This window comes from Mercurialis annua, linkage group LG7 (assembly GCF_937616625.2).
Source record: "Mercurialis annua linkage group LG7, ddMerAnnu1.2, whole genome shotgun sequence".
NCBI classification, from domain to species: domain Eukaryota; kingdom Viridiplantae; phylum Streptophyta; class Magnoliopsida; order Malpighiales; family Euphorbiaceae; genus Mercurialis; species Mercurialis annua.
In genome coordinates, this window is record NC_065576.1 from 42,104,214 (window position 1) to 42,122,030 (window position 17,817).

The 17,817-nt window shown below is 35.3% G+C and overlaps 1 protein-coding gene across 5 annotated transcripts; it reads right to left on the bottom strand.

The window, feature by feature from the left end:
• Positions 1-321: 321 nt before the first annotated feature.
• LOC126655416 (DNA polymerase delta catalytic subunit) lies at positions 322-16,758 on the bottom strand. 5 transcript variants are annotated; one of them, XM_050349601.2, is made up of 31 exons: positions 16,336-16,755; positions 16,143-16,253; positions 15,825-15,931; positions 15,549-15,708; positions 15,225-15,420; positions 14,997-15,132; positions 14,750-14,887; positions 13,721-13,798; positions 13,445-13,536; positions 12,690-12,756; positions 12,525-12,596; positions 11,691-11,777; positions 10,904-11,023; positions 10,710-10,811; positions 9,801-9,908; positions 9,593-9,688; positions 9,353-9,418; positions 9,141-9,197; positions 8,185-8,272; positions 8,014-8,093; positions 6,490-6,603; positions 5,701-5,815; positions 5,449-5,621; positions 5,233-5,304; positions 3,786-3,860; positions 3,612-3,701; positions 3,374-3,534; positions 2,040-2,113; positions 1,849-1,936; positions 1,592-1,691; positions 322-821 (listed from the first exon to the last, which is right to left on the bottom strand). In XM_050349601.2, exons 1-30 carry the CDS (start codon positions 16,604-16,606, stop codon positions 1,604-1,606), a joined length of 3,282 nt encoding a protein of 1,093 aa, XP_050205558.1. In that variant the 5' UTR covers positions 16,607-16,755; the 3' UTR covers positions 322-821; positions 1,592-1,603. The 5 variants fall into 5 exon arrangements, 4 of the variants coding, with proteins under 4 accessions (XP_050205558.1, XP_050205556.1, XP_050205555.1 ...); XM_050349599.2 differs by having other exon boundaries at positions 322-835; XM_050349598.2 differs by having other exon boundaries at positions 322-846; positions 16,336-16,754.
• Between the last annotated feature and the right edge of the window lie 1,059 nt (positions 16,759-17,817).

Sequence of the window (17,817 nt, forward strand, 5' to 3'; positions counted from 1 at the left end):
TTGCCATAAAATTATATTGCTTGGGGATACAATTTCTTCAAGACGTAATAATTCATATGTTTGACATAAAATTACTACTCGTTTTTGATACCGACCTAACAGGTTGGCCACTCCCAGCAAGCTAATGAACTCGAAAGTCTTTCATAAGCTCGCCAATACCATGCTTCGCCAGTTCCTCTACTACATTGACCCACAACCCTATGATCTCCACCATCAGACTTCTCAGCCATAATCACAGGGACGTGATATGATTCTCCTACTTTTATGAAGATACACAACAATACAATTTATCCAAGTGCCTATAAATATCAGTTATATACATCAGTGAATTCACTCTTTGTATTGAATCTCCGGATAGCAAGTGGTTTCTTCACCGCTTCAAAAAGTGCCGAAGGGCATTAGCAATAATATGGTAACACATCATTGCTATGGTTTACAGACAGTTTCAAATTCAATATTGCATGAGTTCAGGCTCAGGGAAAACTGAGATTCAAAATGAGTTTACAATTTTAAATACAAACTCTCCAAATAATTGGTTTCAGATTACCCTAGAGAGAATTACAAAGCTAAGGAATGTTACAAATACTGCATTAAGCACCCTATATCAGAAGCGTAGTCCCATCATCAACTTCCCAATCAAAAACCCAAGGAAAACCTACTCAATCTTGTTAGGGTTTAGTGTCCTGTTATGCTTCATGTCTCCGATTTGCATCTCCTATATGTATGCTTCATGTCTCTAATTTTCCGACTGTCTGTCAGTTTATCGATTCCCAGCACCACTGAAAAGCCTCTCCAGCAAGCCGAGTTTGTGTTTTCCTAAGCTAAGAAACATCCCCTGCTTGAATACTTTACAAGATGTACATTTAATTGCTCAAGTGAATAACAGAGGTATGTGGCCATAGGTGTGTGCAAAAACCTAACCTAACTTTTTTTTTTTGATGAAGACCTAACCTAACTTAATAACCCAACTGAACCGACAAATTCTGTTTGGTTTGGCTTGAAACTTTATATAAGAACAAAGTGTCAACGCGCCCCCTGAACTTGTGACACGGGGTCATCTAGCCCAATTTATACTTTTTTGAGCAACTAACCCCAAAACTCTTCATTTTTGGGTCAAATAGCCCCATAATTTATATTTTTATTTTTAAAAACATATTTATGATAATTTTATCGCAACAATTAGGGAAGTATCTAATTACTTTTTTGCATCCCTCAACTCCGATTTGTATTTTACGCATTTTAAAAATACAATTATGGGGTTACTTGACCCGAAAATGAAGAGTTTGAGGGTTATTTGCTCCAAAAAGTATAAATTGGGCTAGATGACCGCGTGACACAAGTTTAGGGGGCGCGTTGACCCTTTGTTCCTTTATATAAAGTAGTCAATTTTTTTGGTTCAGTTCGATTTTGGAAGTCAAAAGAATTTAGTTTACTTTTAGTACAAATCGAAACGAATAAAAAAAAACTAACCAAACTGATTGGTAATCAGTTCGGTTCTACTAGAAAAAATTTAAACTTCTTAAAAAATCTGGTCGGTTCGGTTTGTACTGAATAACACTCCTACATATGGGATGCTGAATAAAGTACTAACCTTGTTAGCCTATTAAAAGTTCCATCTATCTAACTGCCGCTTGGCTTCAGCCATGTCCTTTTGTGCCTTCTTTCTTCGATAAAATATTGGGCAATCCCGGCTGCACAAAATTGCAGATTTAATTAACCACAAAACATATAAATGGAGATATGAAACCACCAATTAGAGTGCAGATGCAAGATCCAATACCTTCTTTTTCCTTTTAAATTTATTTTATCTAAAATTAGTTAACAATTTAGAAATGAGAAGATCAAAACCTCGTGCAAAGCACATCCTGATGAAGAGAGCCCTGGCATTCTTGGCACTGTGTCCACAGCCTCCCAAATAGCAACTCTAGATCAGACACTGCAAAAGCAATTCATAAGCCCCATTAAGGAAACACCAAATTTGTCTTGATATAAAAGATTATTATGAGAATGAGAAGGGAAAGCAATTAGATATAGCCTACCTTGAGAAACAGTTTTGCAGTATAGTTCTGCTTCTCTTCCTTTGCAGTGTGAGCAGAGATTTTGATCTGAATTGCTGATCCAAAACACAACCATAAATATTAGGCACTTCACAGTTACACGGCAGCTTTAAAATTGCTAAAATTCCATACTGGGGAGGAGATATTTTTAGCAGGAAATGAGAAAAAGAACGGTGCTTGCAATTTACATGCATGCAAATGTAATTACAAATACACACAATGCCATAATGGTTCATTTGATAAAAAAACAAAATGCGCTGTCCAAACATTAATAAAAAAATACAGGTAGGGGTAAAAGAATGCAGACTGTTGAGTTTAACGAGTCTTGCATCACTAACAGAGACTGATGTTCAATGAACAATTACAGATCAAGGTATAGCAATCATTCAACCAACAGATCTTATGGAAGGTACCAAATATGCCTATCTTTTACAGAAGGTAAATAAAAGCAGTACTTTGAAGCAATTATATTTGAGAATTCTGAATGACAAATGCACCCTTGAGATCAACTAACGTTAAGAGAGTTAGCTTAAAAGTAATCTTGAACATGTACCATCAAACTCTATCGATATCAACTACAGAGGGGGTTGTCTAGGGAGGCCTTGGGACAAGAATACCACTAGGCCCATACTTGCATAACAAGTATTCCTCCAATTTCTAAATTTCACCATCAAATGTTCTCCAAAAATTGCATAGTATTCTATATATCTGTCAACCTTAGCAGTCCTAACTCTTCATCATCTGTAGAATATAAATGAACAACCGAAAAGAGGCCCAATACAATACAACAGAGACTGCAAATGTAGGACGGAGACCTAATGGGTCCATAATCTTAGAGATGGTTACAAATGTATGCTCAACGTGAAAAAAAAGTTCTGTTCCTTTGAGCAAAAGGAACGGCAACTGCCATTTATGTGATTACAGTAACAATATTTATTCATTGTTTATAAACAAAGAGCCCTTGCCGTACATAAAACACTATTTTGTTACATATAACTTATAAGTACTAAATATTTTCTAGAAATTAAAAAAAAAACAATTTCTAGCAACATAGCTCATATTCCCACTCGCATGATGAAAATGATAACCCACACATGATAAAATCGACCCTGCATGGCCTTGCTTAAGCCCCTAGAAAAACATAGTACATTACTAGTATATAGTGATTAGTCTAATTAATAGAACCCATTGGACAAACATTCTCAAGTCTTTCTCTAGAAAGAGGACTGCAAAGAACTAGTGAACAACTCTAGAGACCTGCAAAGGTGTTTTTGGGGTATAGGGCTAACAAGAAATTTCATGGAAACAAAACAAACCTAATTAGAGCTTTGCAACCAATGCAAGTGAGCTGCTTCTTAGCAAATTTCATGATGCCACCAGTTGAAGGAGTGGAGATTGAGATAGATCTTGTATGACTTCCATGGAGAAGTTCCTTGCTGGCATTCTTCAAAATGGGCTCAAAAATTCTTAGAAGCGGCTGCAAATCCAACACCTTAATTAACAGTTGCAAGAAAAAAAACCATCTGGCTCCATATGAACATAAACTAAACGAACCTTGCTAATTTGATTTTCAAGATAATAGTTGGGGTCAATCGGAATGTTATTTTCTAGGACATAGATAGGATCCTCTGATTTCTCATAAGCCTGATCACAAGTAGCAGATAAATTCCAATAACTGCCAGATAATAACAAGTAATTTCTCTTAAAAAAAATGTTCCAGAAGATAACCTTAGCGCCTTTCGAAGCTTTTATAATGACATAAGGCACTCGATCTCCAACATTTGGAGCAGTAGCAGGATCTCTCTGTCAATCATAAGAAGATTCTGTTATGATCTAAAATTGTCAGTAGTTACATTACTGTTGTAGATGTGAACTTAGTAGGACTTAGAACTACAAAATAAAATGGCAATGCCAGAACCACTCCTTTATATAATCTGTTGATCTACATAATTGTATATGCATGCAGTTCATAAAACGTAGGAAACTCGATTGCTCAAGTCTCATGCAAACAATAGGCCGAGGAGTAGAGGAACTTCATTTGCTAGGGTTCTGAAAAAAAGAAGATTCAAGGATATGAGACTCTCACCCGTATCGCATCAGTGATGCACAAAATAACTAAGAGATTGAATTTATCCTGAGAAGAAAAACAAAGTGGGAAACCCCCCAGGGATAGTAGGAGGGAATCATATCCTTTGAGAATGAGTACCCTACCTATAAAGCTTGTCCATCCTAAAGGCTTGAGAAATGAGAAAGGGAGAAAGGCTGACCAGAGAGCAAAAAAAAAAAAGGCACTCAAAAGGGATCTCTCGGTACATTTCTTACTACTGGACTAATTGATACTTCATTATGATTTCAAAGCTTAAAATAAACTCATTTAGACCCAAAACTTTACAGACAGTTCTAACAAACTGGAAAGCACCCTATCTCTCTAACTGCTCAAATTCTAAAGACTAAATTATGTAAGCATGCATGTCAAACCTATAAAATACAATCCAATGCACCTAGCCAGTTACATTTTGATGTCTGTCAAGAACGAAATTGATGCTACTCTGCTAGCTTGCTTTTCCCATTTGTATACTGAGCCACACAAATCGATTATGATATGAAGGCTGCCAACCAACAACCCAGAAGAAGTCACTCCAATATCCATGTGGCAGCACCTCCTTTAGCAATTTAACCAAGGTAACAGACAGAACAAGAATTGCTATAGTACATAAATACTTACAGAGACTACATAATGAATAAGCAAATTGAAAAAAAAATTGATATAGTACATGAATGTTTACAGAAACTAACATGATTGTGAAAAATTCAAGCCGCCGATGTGGTAGCTATATTTAGTCTTAGTGCTACTGGATGTAAGGCTTCGTTAGAGGACCTTGGAGGTTAGAACCATATTTAGCAAATGATGTACCTAACCGATTATATTGATTGAAGTATCTGTTGTTGACAAAAAAATAGATGTTTTGGATAAGTGCAAAATGTTAAATTGTTCTCAGAGTTCCGCATATCAAGAAAATTAAGACCTAAATTTAGCAGCTGTGTATTGGAACTATTACGTAAGTCTAAAGAATTCTACCTGAAAAACTAAAAGCAGAGGAAAAGGTCCACAAACAAAAGGAATTAATAGTAAAAAAATTAGATATTAATAGTTTTAACTCAATCAATTAAGAACCTTGCGCATGCGTTCAGCAAGTTCTACATGAGCTGCCTTTACTTCATAGTCATCTCCAGTCTTTGTCAAGCCCTGTTAAAAGAAGTAAATAAGTAGATGTATATTACTTGTATTGATGACACGAGGTTCTTCCATGCTCAAGACAAGTAGTTTTAAGAACAATCAAAGATCCAAAGACACCAGACATGAAATCAACTTGGATATACAGTATCCCACCTTAGTGATAACCAGAAGTGACAAATCCATCCGGTTCATGAGAAGATCCGAGATAGTATTCTTGACAAACTGAACTGCACCTGGCACATCTCTGTCAATTAGTAACTTGTGAAGGCACTCATTTACAAGGTTTTTTACCAATAAACAGTTGTCTCTTCGAACTGTTTCAATGCCTGCCCATATTTTAATACAAATCAGTCCATAATTCTTATTTCAAAAACAGGAAAATGGTTGAAAAGTTGAATAAGTTACCTTTAGTATCCATTTTGTCAAATTTTTCTGGATTTGTCCAGTATAAACCTGCATATCTCTTCTTACTAATCAACAGATAGGGAAAATAGACCTTCTCAAACTCTAGCTTGATGGGCTTCACAGGTGACAAGCCAGTCATGAAACCAAAATAAATCAGTCATAAAAATACAAATTGACATAATTTAAAAAAAAAAAACATCTAATAATATCCAGAGAACTTCAAAAGAACGGGGGCAAAACATATTAACACATGCGTCCACAAAGTAGCATCTGAATAGCATTCACAGGCCGGTGAACAGTGCATGTATCTCATATTCAAAATAAAATTATGATGATAGAAAACTGAAACCAAGTTATACAAATTCCATAGCAGGACTTCCATTTACAGCTCGCTATGCTGCCAAACTAGATAGTTCTGACCTTAAAACCTGCCCCAAACCAACTAGTGTTTTATTCTAAACATGTGACTTTTTCAACAAATCCATGATAGTTTGTAGCCTGCTTGATAAAGCCTAAAGACTATGCAGCAGCATAAAATTTAACTAAATTGGTCACATACATGCACATCTCCTTGTAAACTTGACTTGGTTCATTTTGAGTTCGTAAATGCAATATTTTTGAATAAATAAAATAGCATTATAAATTTGGCCCTGTTCAAATTCTGCAATTGAAAATGATTCTTTAGGAGAAATAGTAACAGCAAATGAAATAGTAACAATATTGGATTCTCAAAGAGCTTATTGAAAGATATTCATAGAATGGGGAAAACAAAAACAGTAACAAACTTACTTTTATGAAAGTCCCACTGATATGTTCAGCGGCTTCTCTTCCTAGTTTCATCGCTTCTTCTACAGTAGGAACACCAAATTGAACCATAACCGAATCTGTGTCCCCATATATGACCTGAAATAATTACCATTACCAGGTCAAGCTATATATTAGGATGAAGCTCTATTATACTCAAACTGAACATATGGAATCTAAATGGAATACAAGATTAAATAAAAAGGTAAAAGAAAAAAGACCGAGTACTCGCATATTCAGTAAATGAAAATCATTTCTTGCACTTTTAAATTAGATTTAAATGGGAGAAATTTGGATTAAAAATAACATAATATGCTCTAATATAGATAAAGCTGAGAAAAAGTTCTTTAAAAGTGAAATTAGATTGTACACTTTAAGTTTCAGAGAGTGCACACACTGACACAAAAAAAAAGCATATTGCAAAAATAAGAAATAGAAAGGAGATGATTAAGACCTTTGTCAAACATACTAATAAATCATGAGAAGACTTTTAACAATTTCCGCAACCACAAGCTCCTAAAAAGTGAAGCTCTATGGAGGGATTTACGATGCCCACACATTTCTTAAAGTGGCTAACAGCAGAAGAGGAAAGAGTAGGATATAAAAGTTGGATTCCGATGATCCACTACTAAATTGCAAAAAGCATTCAGTAAAAGACTTGGGGGTTAAAGATTATGAAATCTGTCAAATAATCAGTTAAAAGTGTAGGTTTTTAGGTGAGACTCCGACAATGATTTTATTATTTCTAATACACTGCCGCATGCACTCCATTGTGTTTGAAGCATGAACAAATACAAATTTGTTGTATCTTGTGTTCAATTAATTTACCAAATGGGGATTGCAAAGGATCAAATTCTAGACATTCAATTATAAGGGCTTTAATACCATGTCAAATAATCGAGTTTATTAAAGTAAAAGAAATAAAATATCCGCTACAAAAGAAATAAAAACATAAAATAAAAAAAACTGAAATCTCTACCAATAAGTTGAGAGCAAAAAGAAGAAATGGTTAGCTGGAGTATATTTTAGCTTATATGCCATCCACTGAAATTTTGGTTGTTGGAACCAACATGGTCTTGATTACTACTAGAGAAATATCAACGCAGACTCAAGAGCTAAGATGACTTCTATCCTATCTTCTAACCATTTTTCGCCACTAATTTCTGACAGTACAACAAAGACTTCCATTGATCCAGGAAAGGTATTAACATTATTTCTATTTCAGGTACTAACCAGGAGAATAGAACACAGTACTCCATGTATTATATGTATAATGTATATCAACTTGCAATGGCGACATAATACCAATTTTCTTACTTTTGGCAACGCAAAGGTAACAGCAGCAACAGAATTGTAAAATACAAAAGATTAATCAATGCAGAGGGTCACTTAGACCTCGATCCATGATCATGAAGCTGAAAATCAGATACCACATGAAAATCTCAAACCAACAAATATCTGACATAAGACACTGCACCAGATTACTCATTTCATTTCCAAATGGCATACCTCAGCATTGTGCTCATAGCCCCCCATTATAGTAAATTTGTCTTCCACAAGTTTTTTGGTGTGTTCAATCATTTGTCGACCTTACAGCATAGATACAGAAACAAAATTATTATTTGAGACAGCTTTAAAAGTAAATCAATTTTAAATTAGAAACACATAGCATTCAAATACCGTAGCTTGTAACACTTGATGATATCTCTAAACAGGGTAATTGACCAATTGTAGCTCCTGTAAACCCATATACGGAATTTGCACTAATCTACAATGAGAACAATATCAGAGAGCAATCTAGAAAAACATAGTTATTAAAGGCGACCCGAGGCGACAAGGGATCCTAGGGCGTGAGGCGAGGCACCCGTGTTTTAGGAAAAAAGGCGCCGAATGAAAAAATTGTACAATAAAATTTATATATAGAGAACCATGATCATAAACCCAATGTATTTCAATTGTTTATTGAACATAAGTTAAAAACTTACAAGTACCATAAATTTATTTTTAAATTCTAATTTAAAGAACTCTAAATTATCAATCAGCAAAATCATCATCATGAAGAAGGCGAAAGACGACGTCTTGATCGCGTTTCGAAAGGAAGAAGAAATGACTCTTGAAGAAGAAAAGAACTATTTTTTTCCAACTTTGCATCAAACATTCAAACTATTTGCACATGGATTAAGAAGACAATAATTTAAACTATCTTTTCTTAATTACCCCTATTAGTAGTGGTCTTGTAAAATGTGTTTAGAGTTGTAACTATTATTTTTAGAAAAAGAAGAAGGGATAAAAGAAAAATTTCATATTAAAAGACACTAAAATTATAAAATGGAACAAATAAAAATAAGATATGTCCCTTTTTAAATGGGACTGAAGCCAATATATATGATATTATTTTTATTTAGAAAAAGTAAAAAAGGTCCTTTTACCCTGAGGCGCTCCTGGCCAGCGCCTCGCCTGACGGCAGAGGCGCCGGAGGCGCGCGACTCAAGGAATTCGCCCGCCTTTCGGCAGTTGAGACCTCATGGCCGTCGCCCGAGGGTTCTGAAGCGCACCACTAACAACTCTGCTAGAGAACATTGCAAATTTGTATATTTCCTTGAGAATTCAAAGACCAATGAGATAAAAAGGCTTACTTTTAAAGCTAATTGCCTACCATCCAGAACAGCCTTCTCCAGTGGATCCTTGGCTTCCTGAATTAGAGATTATCAGAAGAGGGAGTTTACAGGTCTACCGATAACACAGCATAGAGTAAACAACTAGCTGAATAAGTTGGAGCAGTGAAGATAAGTTCGACGAAAGCAGCTATGTGAAATCCGTAGTTAGATTAAGTTAGGGAAAAAACCACCTTCAGATCTGCTTTTGCCCTTCTGCGAGCAGCTAACAATTCTTCAAGAATTTCTGGTAGAATTCCCTGAAAGAATACCATTACAAATTATAAACAGAAAGTTTGAGATCCATTTTTATTCAAGCTTATACTGTTGCATATTTAAGCGATAAAGATTTTTCTTTTGCTTTTCCGAGTCATGGTCAAGGCATCTACAGGCTAGAACAAGAAAAGAACAGGCATCAGAATATTAGAACTAACCTTTTGCAGACTTGATTTGACAAATATTTCACCAGATGGAGTTTTGTTGACACATTCAGGTGGAAGGTTTAATTTACGAACATCATCAGGAGTTACCTTCAAAAATGATAATAATGATGAACAATTGGCACAAATAGCGTCTCATACCAACAATAAACAGATTTGCAGATTATTGTTAACAAAGAGAATCAATGGTCATAATGATTACCAAACTGCAGTAACAAAGATTATATGCCATCATTATTGAAGGATACAGAGACGCAAAATCCAGGGTTGCAATAGGCTTTTCGTAGAATCCTGCATTTGCCTCCAAAACCTAAAGCCCGTACAGTCCAAAAGTTAGCAGAAACAATTCAATTCAAGGGGAAAATGTGCCACTATCATGACTGAATCAAACACCATAACTATAATTTCACTAAAATCTATTTAGAAGTGTTCTATATAAGGAAACGTCAAGCCTAGCCTCTACATGCTTCTTTTTTCCTAACATCCACTGCATTATCAGGGCTGCGTACAAAAAACTTGCACCAGGTGGCCCAAATTGACAATGATAATGTTATAGAGGGAAACCGCCAAGTACCCAAAAAAAAAACATATTCATTTACTTTTGAAATTGTAATTGATTACAGAATATGTGCTTTCTAAGAGGGTGAAAGGACAGGAAATAAGGCATTTAAAACATTTAAAACATTCTCAGTCAAAATTATTAGCAGTTAGATGCCAGTAAACGGTTGTTACTATGGAAAACTGGGAAGCAAAAGCAAAACAGTAAAATTACAAAATAAAACAAAAATCCCTACTGAACTGGACAGGTTTGAAAAGAAGTTGGTATCCTAGTCTCGAAGTAAGAGCTGTTGGAAAAAAAAAAGTGAAACAAACATATTCTTAGTTAATCACAAGTCAACATGGAGTGTCACTTATTCTAAAGCAGTGGCATTTGCTAATCCGTAGTATACATCAATCACCATTTATCGATTTCAAAATTCACATAAGTTGAACTACTCTAAGTTTAGTAGCATGATAAGACTGGAGAATAAGAATCATAGGCAGAAATGAATCTTCAAAGAAACTCTAGTGTTTAAGACAGCAGGCAAGGCCATTAGACATTTTAACTTACAGTGGCGCCTTCGTAAGTTCCTTGTTCAGATGATCCTGCCTGTTTGACATTAGGAATAACAAGGTTCTTCTGTTTAGCCTTCCTCAAGAGTTGAGAGAGCACCTGAATACAAGAGGTTGGCATCCCTTGATTATGTTAGGCTAACTAATTGGAGATATCAGTCAAAAACTCATGTGTGATGTCATTTTAGTGACCTTAATACTTTGTCCCCTGGAGAGAAGGAAAGATATTGGGACACCTGTAACACGAGCCATTTCTACATAGTTATAAATGTACATCAGCTTATCCAGGAGTCGCTGAGGAAGATAAGCATCCTACAATTTCAGAGAAATCAGAAGTTCAATTAATCAGACATGGTCTCTTACAATACTTGGTAGGACTACATATTAATAAATGAGTAGTGAGCACTATCAGTTTCACTGTATCAAACTTGTAATTTCAATATCAAGAGAGAATGAGTAAATGTGCAGTCCCTTGTAAAATGTTTGTGTATGCAGCATTTCACAAATAAGCAATATAAAATCCACTTAATTTCAGTGGAATTAAAAGAGGATATCTGAAATTAGCATGACATTCCATACAATGAACAGTCTAGTTAAACAAACAGCGATAAGAAAGGGAACAGACGACAAACTTGTTAAAGTGGGAAATCCCACATTGGTTGTGTGTGTGAGTGGACATGTGTTTATATATTGGTTGGGCACCTCCACTTAACACCAATTGGTTTTAAGATGGAATCTAACATGGTATCAAAGCCTTGTCCATTCACACAATTTGAGTTTGGCCCGGCCCACGTGAGATTTACGTGAGGGGGGACTTTGTTGCTCGGCCCGTACACGCTACGCGTGAGGGGGAGTGTTAAAGTGGGAAATCCCACATTGGTTGTGTGTGTGAGTGGACATGTGTTTATATATTGGTTGGGCACCTCCACTTAACACCAATTGGTTTTAAGATGGAATCTAACAAAACTAAACCACAAACCTTCAAGCAATATACAGCAAGCCGCCTTCTAGTTTCTGCATTTCCATTCTGGAGATCTGATATGATGGAGTGGTGCACATCTTCTTTCTGCACAGTAAAATGAATATCATGACTAAACATTAATCTCTCAAAATGATTAATGAAGACAAGGTTGATGCACCCCTAAAGGCCCTTTGGTTAACCAAGATTAAGGAACAAAGAAGGATGCAAATTTATTGCGTTAAAGAATGATAATGCCTTGTTCATGAAAATAACTCCTCTCCTCAACCCACCCATCCCTCTCCTTTCTCCTTAAATGAGCTTCTCATTCCTATGGATTTTAAGTCAAACTACATGTAGTTGGACAAGCAAATATCAAACTGACAAGTGGCCTCCATAGTTTTTGTCCAAAACAAAGAAAAGTAACTACAATAGTACTATCAAAATAATTACTAATATAACAATTTGATTCCTGTTCCTAATCCTTTATTCAACAAGAAACATGCAAGAAGAACAACCATATCCCATTCTTGTTTCTGATCACAAACTAAACTTTGACTTAATAAGAGCCAATTTAGCTAGTCTGCAATCAAACACTTAAAACAAAGTCTTCTGTCTCCCAAATCCAAATCATTGCTTGCCTTGACATTCTTATAAACAACCCTCAAAGCGCATATGCATAGAGACTTAGTGGACAAATAATTAACAAAAGCAAATGAAAAGCTTGGTGCCATGTTCATAGGAAAGAAAAGGAACTAAACTATCAGTGAAGTATATATAAAGCAGATCCACTGCAAATGTGTTGATCTGGAAGATGAACAATGTGCAATCTCGAAACAAAATCTTATACCTTACCTGCTCAGATAGGAAGTGTGCTGAGACAGAATTTAAAGAGTAAGAACTTAATTTGTAGTCACGTTGCATGGCCTGCATAGAACGGAAATTAGTAAAATTAAATAATTTCTTCTCATTAGACCAAGAAAAAAATCATGTAGACTAAAAATAATAGTATCACAATACCTGAAGCAAATCAAATTGAACTCTCCCTTCCAATGTAACTTCTTTACTTTCTCTTGTTCCATACTGTCTGTGACACCAAAATGGTTAATATTTCCAATCATTCAATCATCACTAATCAAATGGAATAGAAATAGTCCTTATTTCCTGTTAGCTACTTGAAAACACTCCAGACAAGTTGAAAGGGAAGCTCAAATATAATTAATGATGCTAGAGCAAGATACCTACTGGCTAGCGATAATTTATAGAAACCGCAAAATAAAAATATGTACTTCTTACAGAAAAGGTGAACAAAACGTCTCTCCTCTCAAAAGGTAAATGGCATGACCATCCTTAAAATTAAGCATGCATACGCTTTGATCTTGTCCTTATTCTACTTAAATCAAATGGTCCTAGAAATTTCTGGCAATATAATTAAATCCTCGAATTAAACTGGTTATCAGCAAAAACAATTAACAGAATATGCAAAAGTCTTTTCTTACCAAAGCATATTTAATATCTTGAACGAGGGCATTGCCTTCTACTTAATACTAATAAAATTACTAATAAAGTACTTATATGACTTAGGATTAAAAGCTCAAGAACAGGGTACTAATTGTAAAAGAAAACAGCCCCCCGCCGCCCCCAAAAAAGAAAAGCACTAAACTACAAGAAAGTTTTCTCTTTTTCACTCAGAACTTGGTTTTTTTTAGCATACATGTAAAATAGGTCTTTTAACACAGTAGTAGTACAGCAAATTCCAGTAAACAAAACACTACCTTGAAGAAAAAGTCGCATCTTTGACCCGAACCATGCTATTCCTAATGCGGCCTAAAATAGGAAATTCTGCTATTCCCAAAGTTTGAGCTCTCTATAAACGAAGAAAAAACGTACATGTCAGATTTATGCAATTATAAATAATATAACAATAACAAACACCAAAGATTATTGTTAAAAAGAAGGGCGGCCATTTCTTGGTACAAAGTAAAAATTTAAAAAGATAAGAAGAGTTGCCAATAAGAAAATGACAATGAGATAAGGAAATATCGTATTACCTCAATGAGATATGGCAAGTCAAATTTGCAGATATTGTACCCAATTACAATGTCAGGGTCCACTTCGCGAACAAAATCCTGCATCAATAACCTCTTTTAGAGTATAAAAAGCAGTAAAATCCTCAACATATGAAACTAATAATAACGCAGCAGGTGGACCCTGAAATTTATGCAAAAATGATCCATCACCTGATTTTCTAATAAAAAACCATAATACTGGAGTTACGGATGCATGCATGCAAAGAGATTTTATCACATAAAGTACTTCTGAAAATGTGCACGTACCTCTAGGAAAAAAAGGTTAAAGTATGACAAGAAAGTGAATTATGGTTACTTTTAGCAAACAATGTATTTGTTGCTTTACAAAACCATACCAAAGGAAAGAGAAAAGGAAGGATTACTATTAGGTTACCAACTAAAAAACTCTAACAGTTAACAAGCAGTATAATGGAACAATAACTGCCTGCCATAAATAATAGTAACTATTAGTAGAAGCATAACTTCCTGACCAGAAACAAGCATAGATAGAGTGCTTAATCTCACACTCGAGGAAATTTTCCATCCCCTTGAACTAATTGCAGATAGTTATAGCTTAAATATCTGTCCATATCGAACATGACCCTTCCAAAAGGATATAAGGACCTATTATCGGATTATACATGATCTACTATGCTGACAACAAACTAGATTCAGAACAAAAACTGAGGATGATGGAAGTACAATACTGATTTATGTTCAATAAGACAAATATGTATTTCTATTTCATGTTGCTCGATCATATTTTATGCATGGAATAGGTTTCAGAAGTCTTATATCTATTTGCACCTAAGGTATGCTTATCAAATTTATAAGTGTTCATCCTCCAAATTAAGCAAGCAATAGAAGTTATAGGTAAAACAAACACTTAGCAGGATAATAGAAGAAATTTGACTGTCATTAGACTAAAAAGTCATTTACCAAATAAAACCATGCCTCAAAAGAAGAAGCCATAAGGCAAAAGACTATTAAGGTCAGCAGAAAATTTCATACCCTCCAAGCCAGCAAAACTTCTCTTTCTGTATCAAATGACATTACATCCACTCCAACTATAGGAGAGCATGAGTTTAAGGTCATGACATTACGAATAAGTGGCTGATCCTCTCCCTGCAAAGTGACTAGATTGGCCACCTACAATTATAAAGAAAATAGATTGAATTAGAAACAGCTGAAAGGAAGGCAATCATCAACCAACCCAAAGGCCTGATTGAAACAAGTAACAAAATAATCAGTATTTAACCTGAATAACAGGATCATGACTAGGCTCAGGAAAATGACCCTTACGACCAGCACACTCAATATCAAAACTCAATATTCGAAATGGGGCCATTTTCGAGAACTCGCCTTCAGGGGCATGGCTGATCAATTCTGAATACCTAAACACATTTATTAAGGAATTTATATATGGACAATAGAATTTCAAAAATTCTCTAAAGATGGCATAATGATCTTCCATGCATAAGGATACAAGCAGTCAAACTCTAATTGGCAATAGGACAAGTTCTTTGATGTTTTCTTGTATTTACCAGCAGGCACTTCAATCCAATTTCCACCAACAACATTGCAATCAATCATGAAGCGAAGGGCAAAAAGAACATTGCTTTCGTATGTCATGAAGCTCTTCATACCAAAGCCATCAATGTGTATGCCTTTGTCAAGAATCCCTGCAAATAAGTAGGAAACATTCGAAGCACTTACAACCAAAAACCAGTTTTCAAAATTAGATATATTTAGGAGCAATAAAAAGTAAACGTGTATACCAAAAGAAAAGGCAAAAAAACAAGATGTTTACCACGGCAGCTGGCAACCATTGTTGGCAATGCAACGACTATCTTCAGGAAAGGATGAGATTGCTGCTGCTGATAATACATAATGCTCCTTCTTTGCAAAACTTCAATTTTCCGAATAAATTTCGAAATTTTACTACTCCTATTGGCCTCTCTCATCCTTCCCTAAAGCACCAAAAATGGAAAGTAAAAACTCAGTTCAACATATGAATGTGCACATCATTCCAAAAAATGTCAGTAAAACTACAAAAGAACAAAAGAATATGTAAAATACTAAATACCTCGAGAATATGTTGGATACTAGAGATGTCATCAGGGCCCATTCCATTAGGGCAGCTTATATAAAAATATGGCTCAAATCCATGAACATTGCAGCACACACTATGCCCTAACACAAAACCCGATAGATTATAAATTAGAGTAAGTATCATATTCCTTACAAGGTTATTATTTAAAAAAATCCACAAAAACCGCTAAACACTCATCTAAATTACAAAATTTTAATCATTCACTGTGTCGTCGAAATAAATAAAATCAAACTAAATAAACAATTTCATCATGAATATTCTCAATTATTAAGTATCAAATAACTAACTAACCTTCCCTTGTAACACCAAAAATTCTGATAATAGCAGCAGGACCTGACCTATCTGGCAAAAGTTCCCTATTACTTTCTCCAATCACATAATCAATCTCCAATTGCTGAAATACTGCGCACAAAAAATGTCATAACTTAAAAAAATTCATAGCCAGGAAAAAATCACAGTCACAGAAGCTGATCATAATACTTACAGATGCTCTGAGATTGAGACACGTAAGCATGAGAGAGCGGAGGACGGGCCCATTTAGTTAACCTAGAAGCGAAAGCTTCGTGTTTCTCGACGTATCGGAGGATGAGATTCTCTTCGTCTTCGGCAATGAGGGTTTCTTCGAGAAATACATCTTCGTCTACGAATTCTTCTTCTCCGGTCCGTGTTGGTGTAGTGGCTTGAAGCTTGGCGGCTGGCTGCGGTCGCGGTGTCGACGGTGGCGGCCGTTTCTTTGCGTTAGCGTTTCGATTCATTTTGACGGAGATCGCTTTTTGGCGGGATTTTTGTGTTTGCAGTACTGAGGGATAAGAGAGAAAGCGAGGGAAAATAAATATATTGTAAATGGATTTAGGTTTTGCGGGTACTGGTTTCGAGTTTAGAGAAGATCCATTTGGAATAACCGACCCGGTATTGTTGGTAGAATAAAGGGTCGACTTGATGTGATTAATATAGACTATAGTAACTCAGATTTATCTCCTTATCAAATAAAGATAAAATCTTGGAATAGCCACAAACATATCCCTATTTAAATAAAAATTTATAAAAATGTATACCAAGCCAAAATAAAACAAACATGTACTTTTTATCCAACCGCTAAAAAAGAGGCGCATGGCACACACAAATAAAAAGATGATAAAAAAGCACAAAAAAATACATCAAAAATTAATCAAATACACATTTAACATGCGCGTCAGAAAACGCGTTAGTGACGCGTCAGTGCGTGTCAGCATATAAAAAATATTTAAATATTATAATATATGTATTTGCTATGTATTGGAAATGTATTGTGAACATATTTTTTTCATATTTCTAAAACAAATTCGAAGAGAGGTCCAAAACTGAGAAAAACATGTGTTTTTTTTTAAGTTTAGATTTTGAAAAACAAAAATGTGTATTTTTATTTTGTCTTGTTATGATTTAGTTGGTGTAAAGAGTTTTAATTGTTAATTAGTGGATTTTAATGATATTTTGAATTATGACTTTTATTAGTCATTTAGAAAAAACCAAATCCATTCCAAATCCATTCGGTGGAGGAAGGAGAGCGATTCAAGAAAATCAAGGAGCGGGTCTTTGCCATTCCGTTCATCCTTGATTGGCATTCCATGCTCGTGCTAGGGGTACGCACTCGGGTTAAACAATATTTTGAAATTCTTGGATTGTACAAATTGTCGGAATGCACAACCACCGGATACGAAGAGTTAACATGGGAATTCTTCACCACGCTTCGAGCTCAAGGTGAAGACAATTTGACACTCCATTTTCGGCTCCTAGGTGTGGAGTATGTGTTGACAATGGAGATGCTACAAGCGGAGTTTGGGTTACCAACTACGGGACTCAAAGACAATCCAAAGGAATTTAGCTATGAAGACGTTTGGTTGGAAGCGTCGGGAATGGAGGGCTACAAGGCCAAAACGGCCAAAATGGTTGATGTGAAGGATTCCATCCTTGTGATTATTTTGAAATG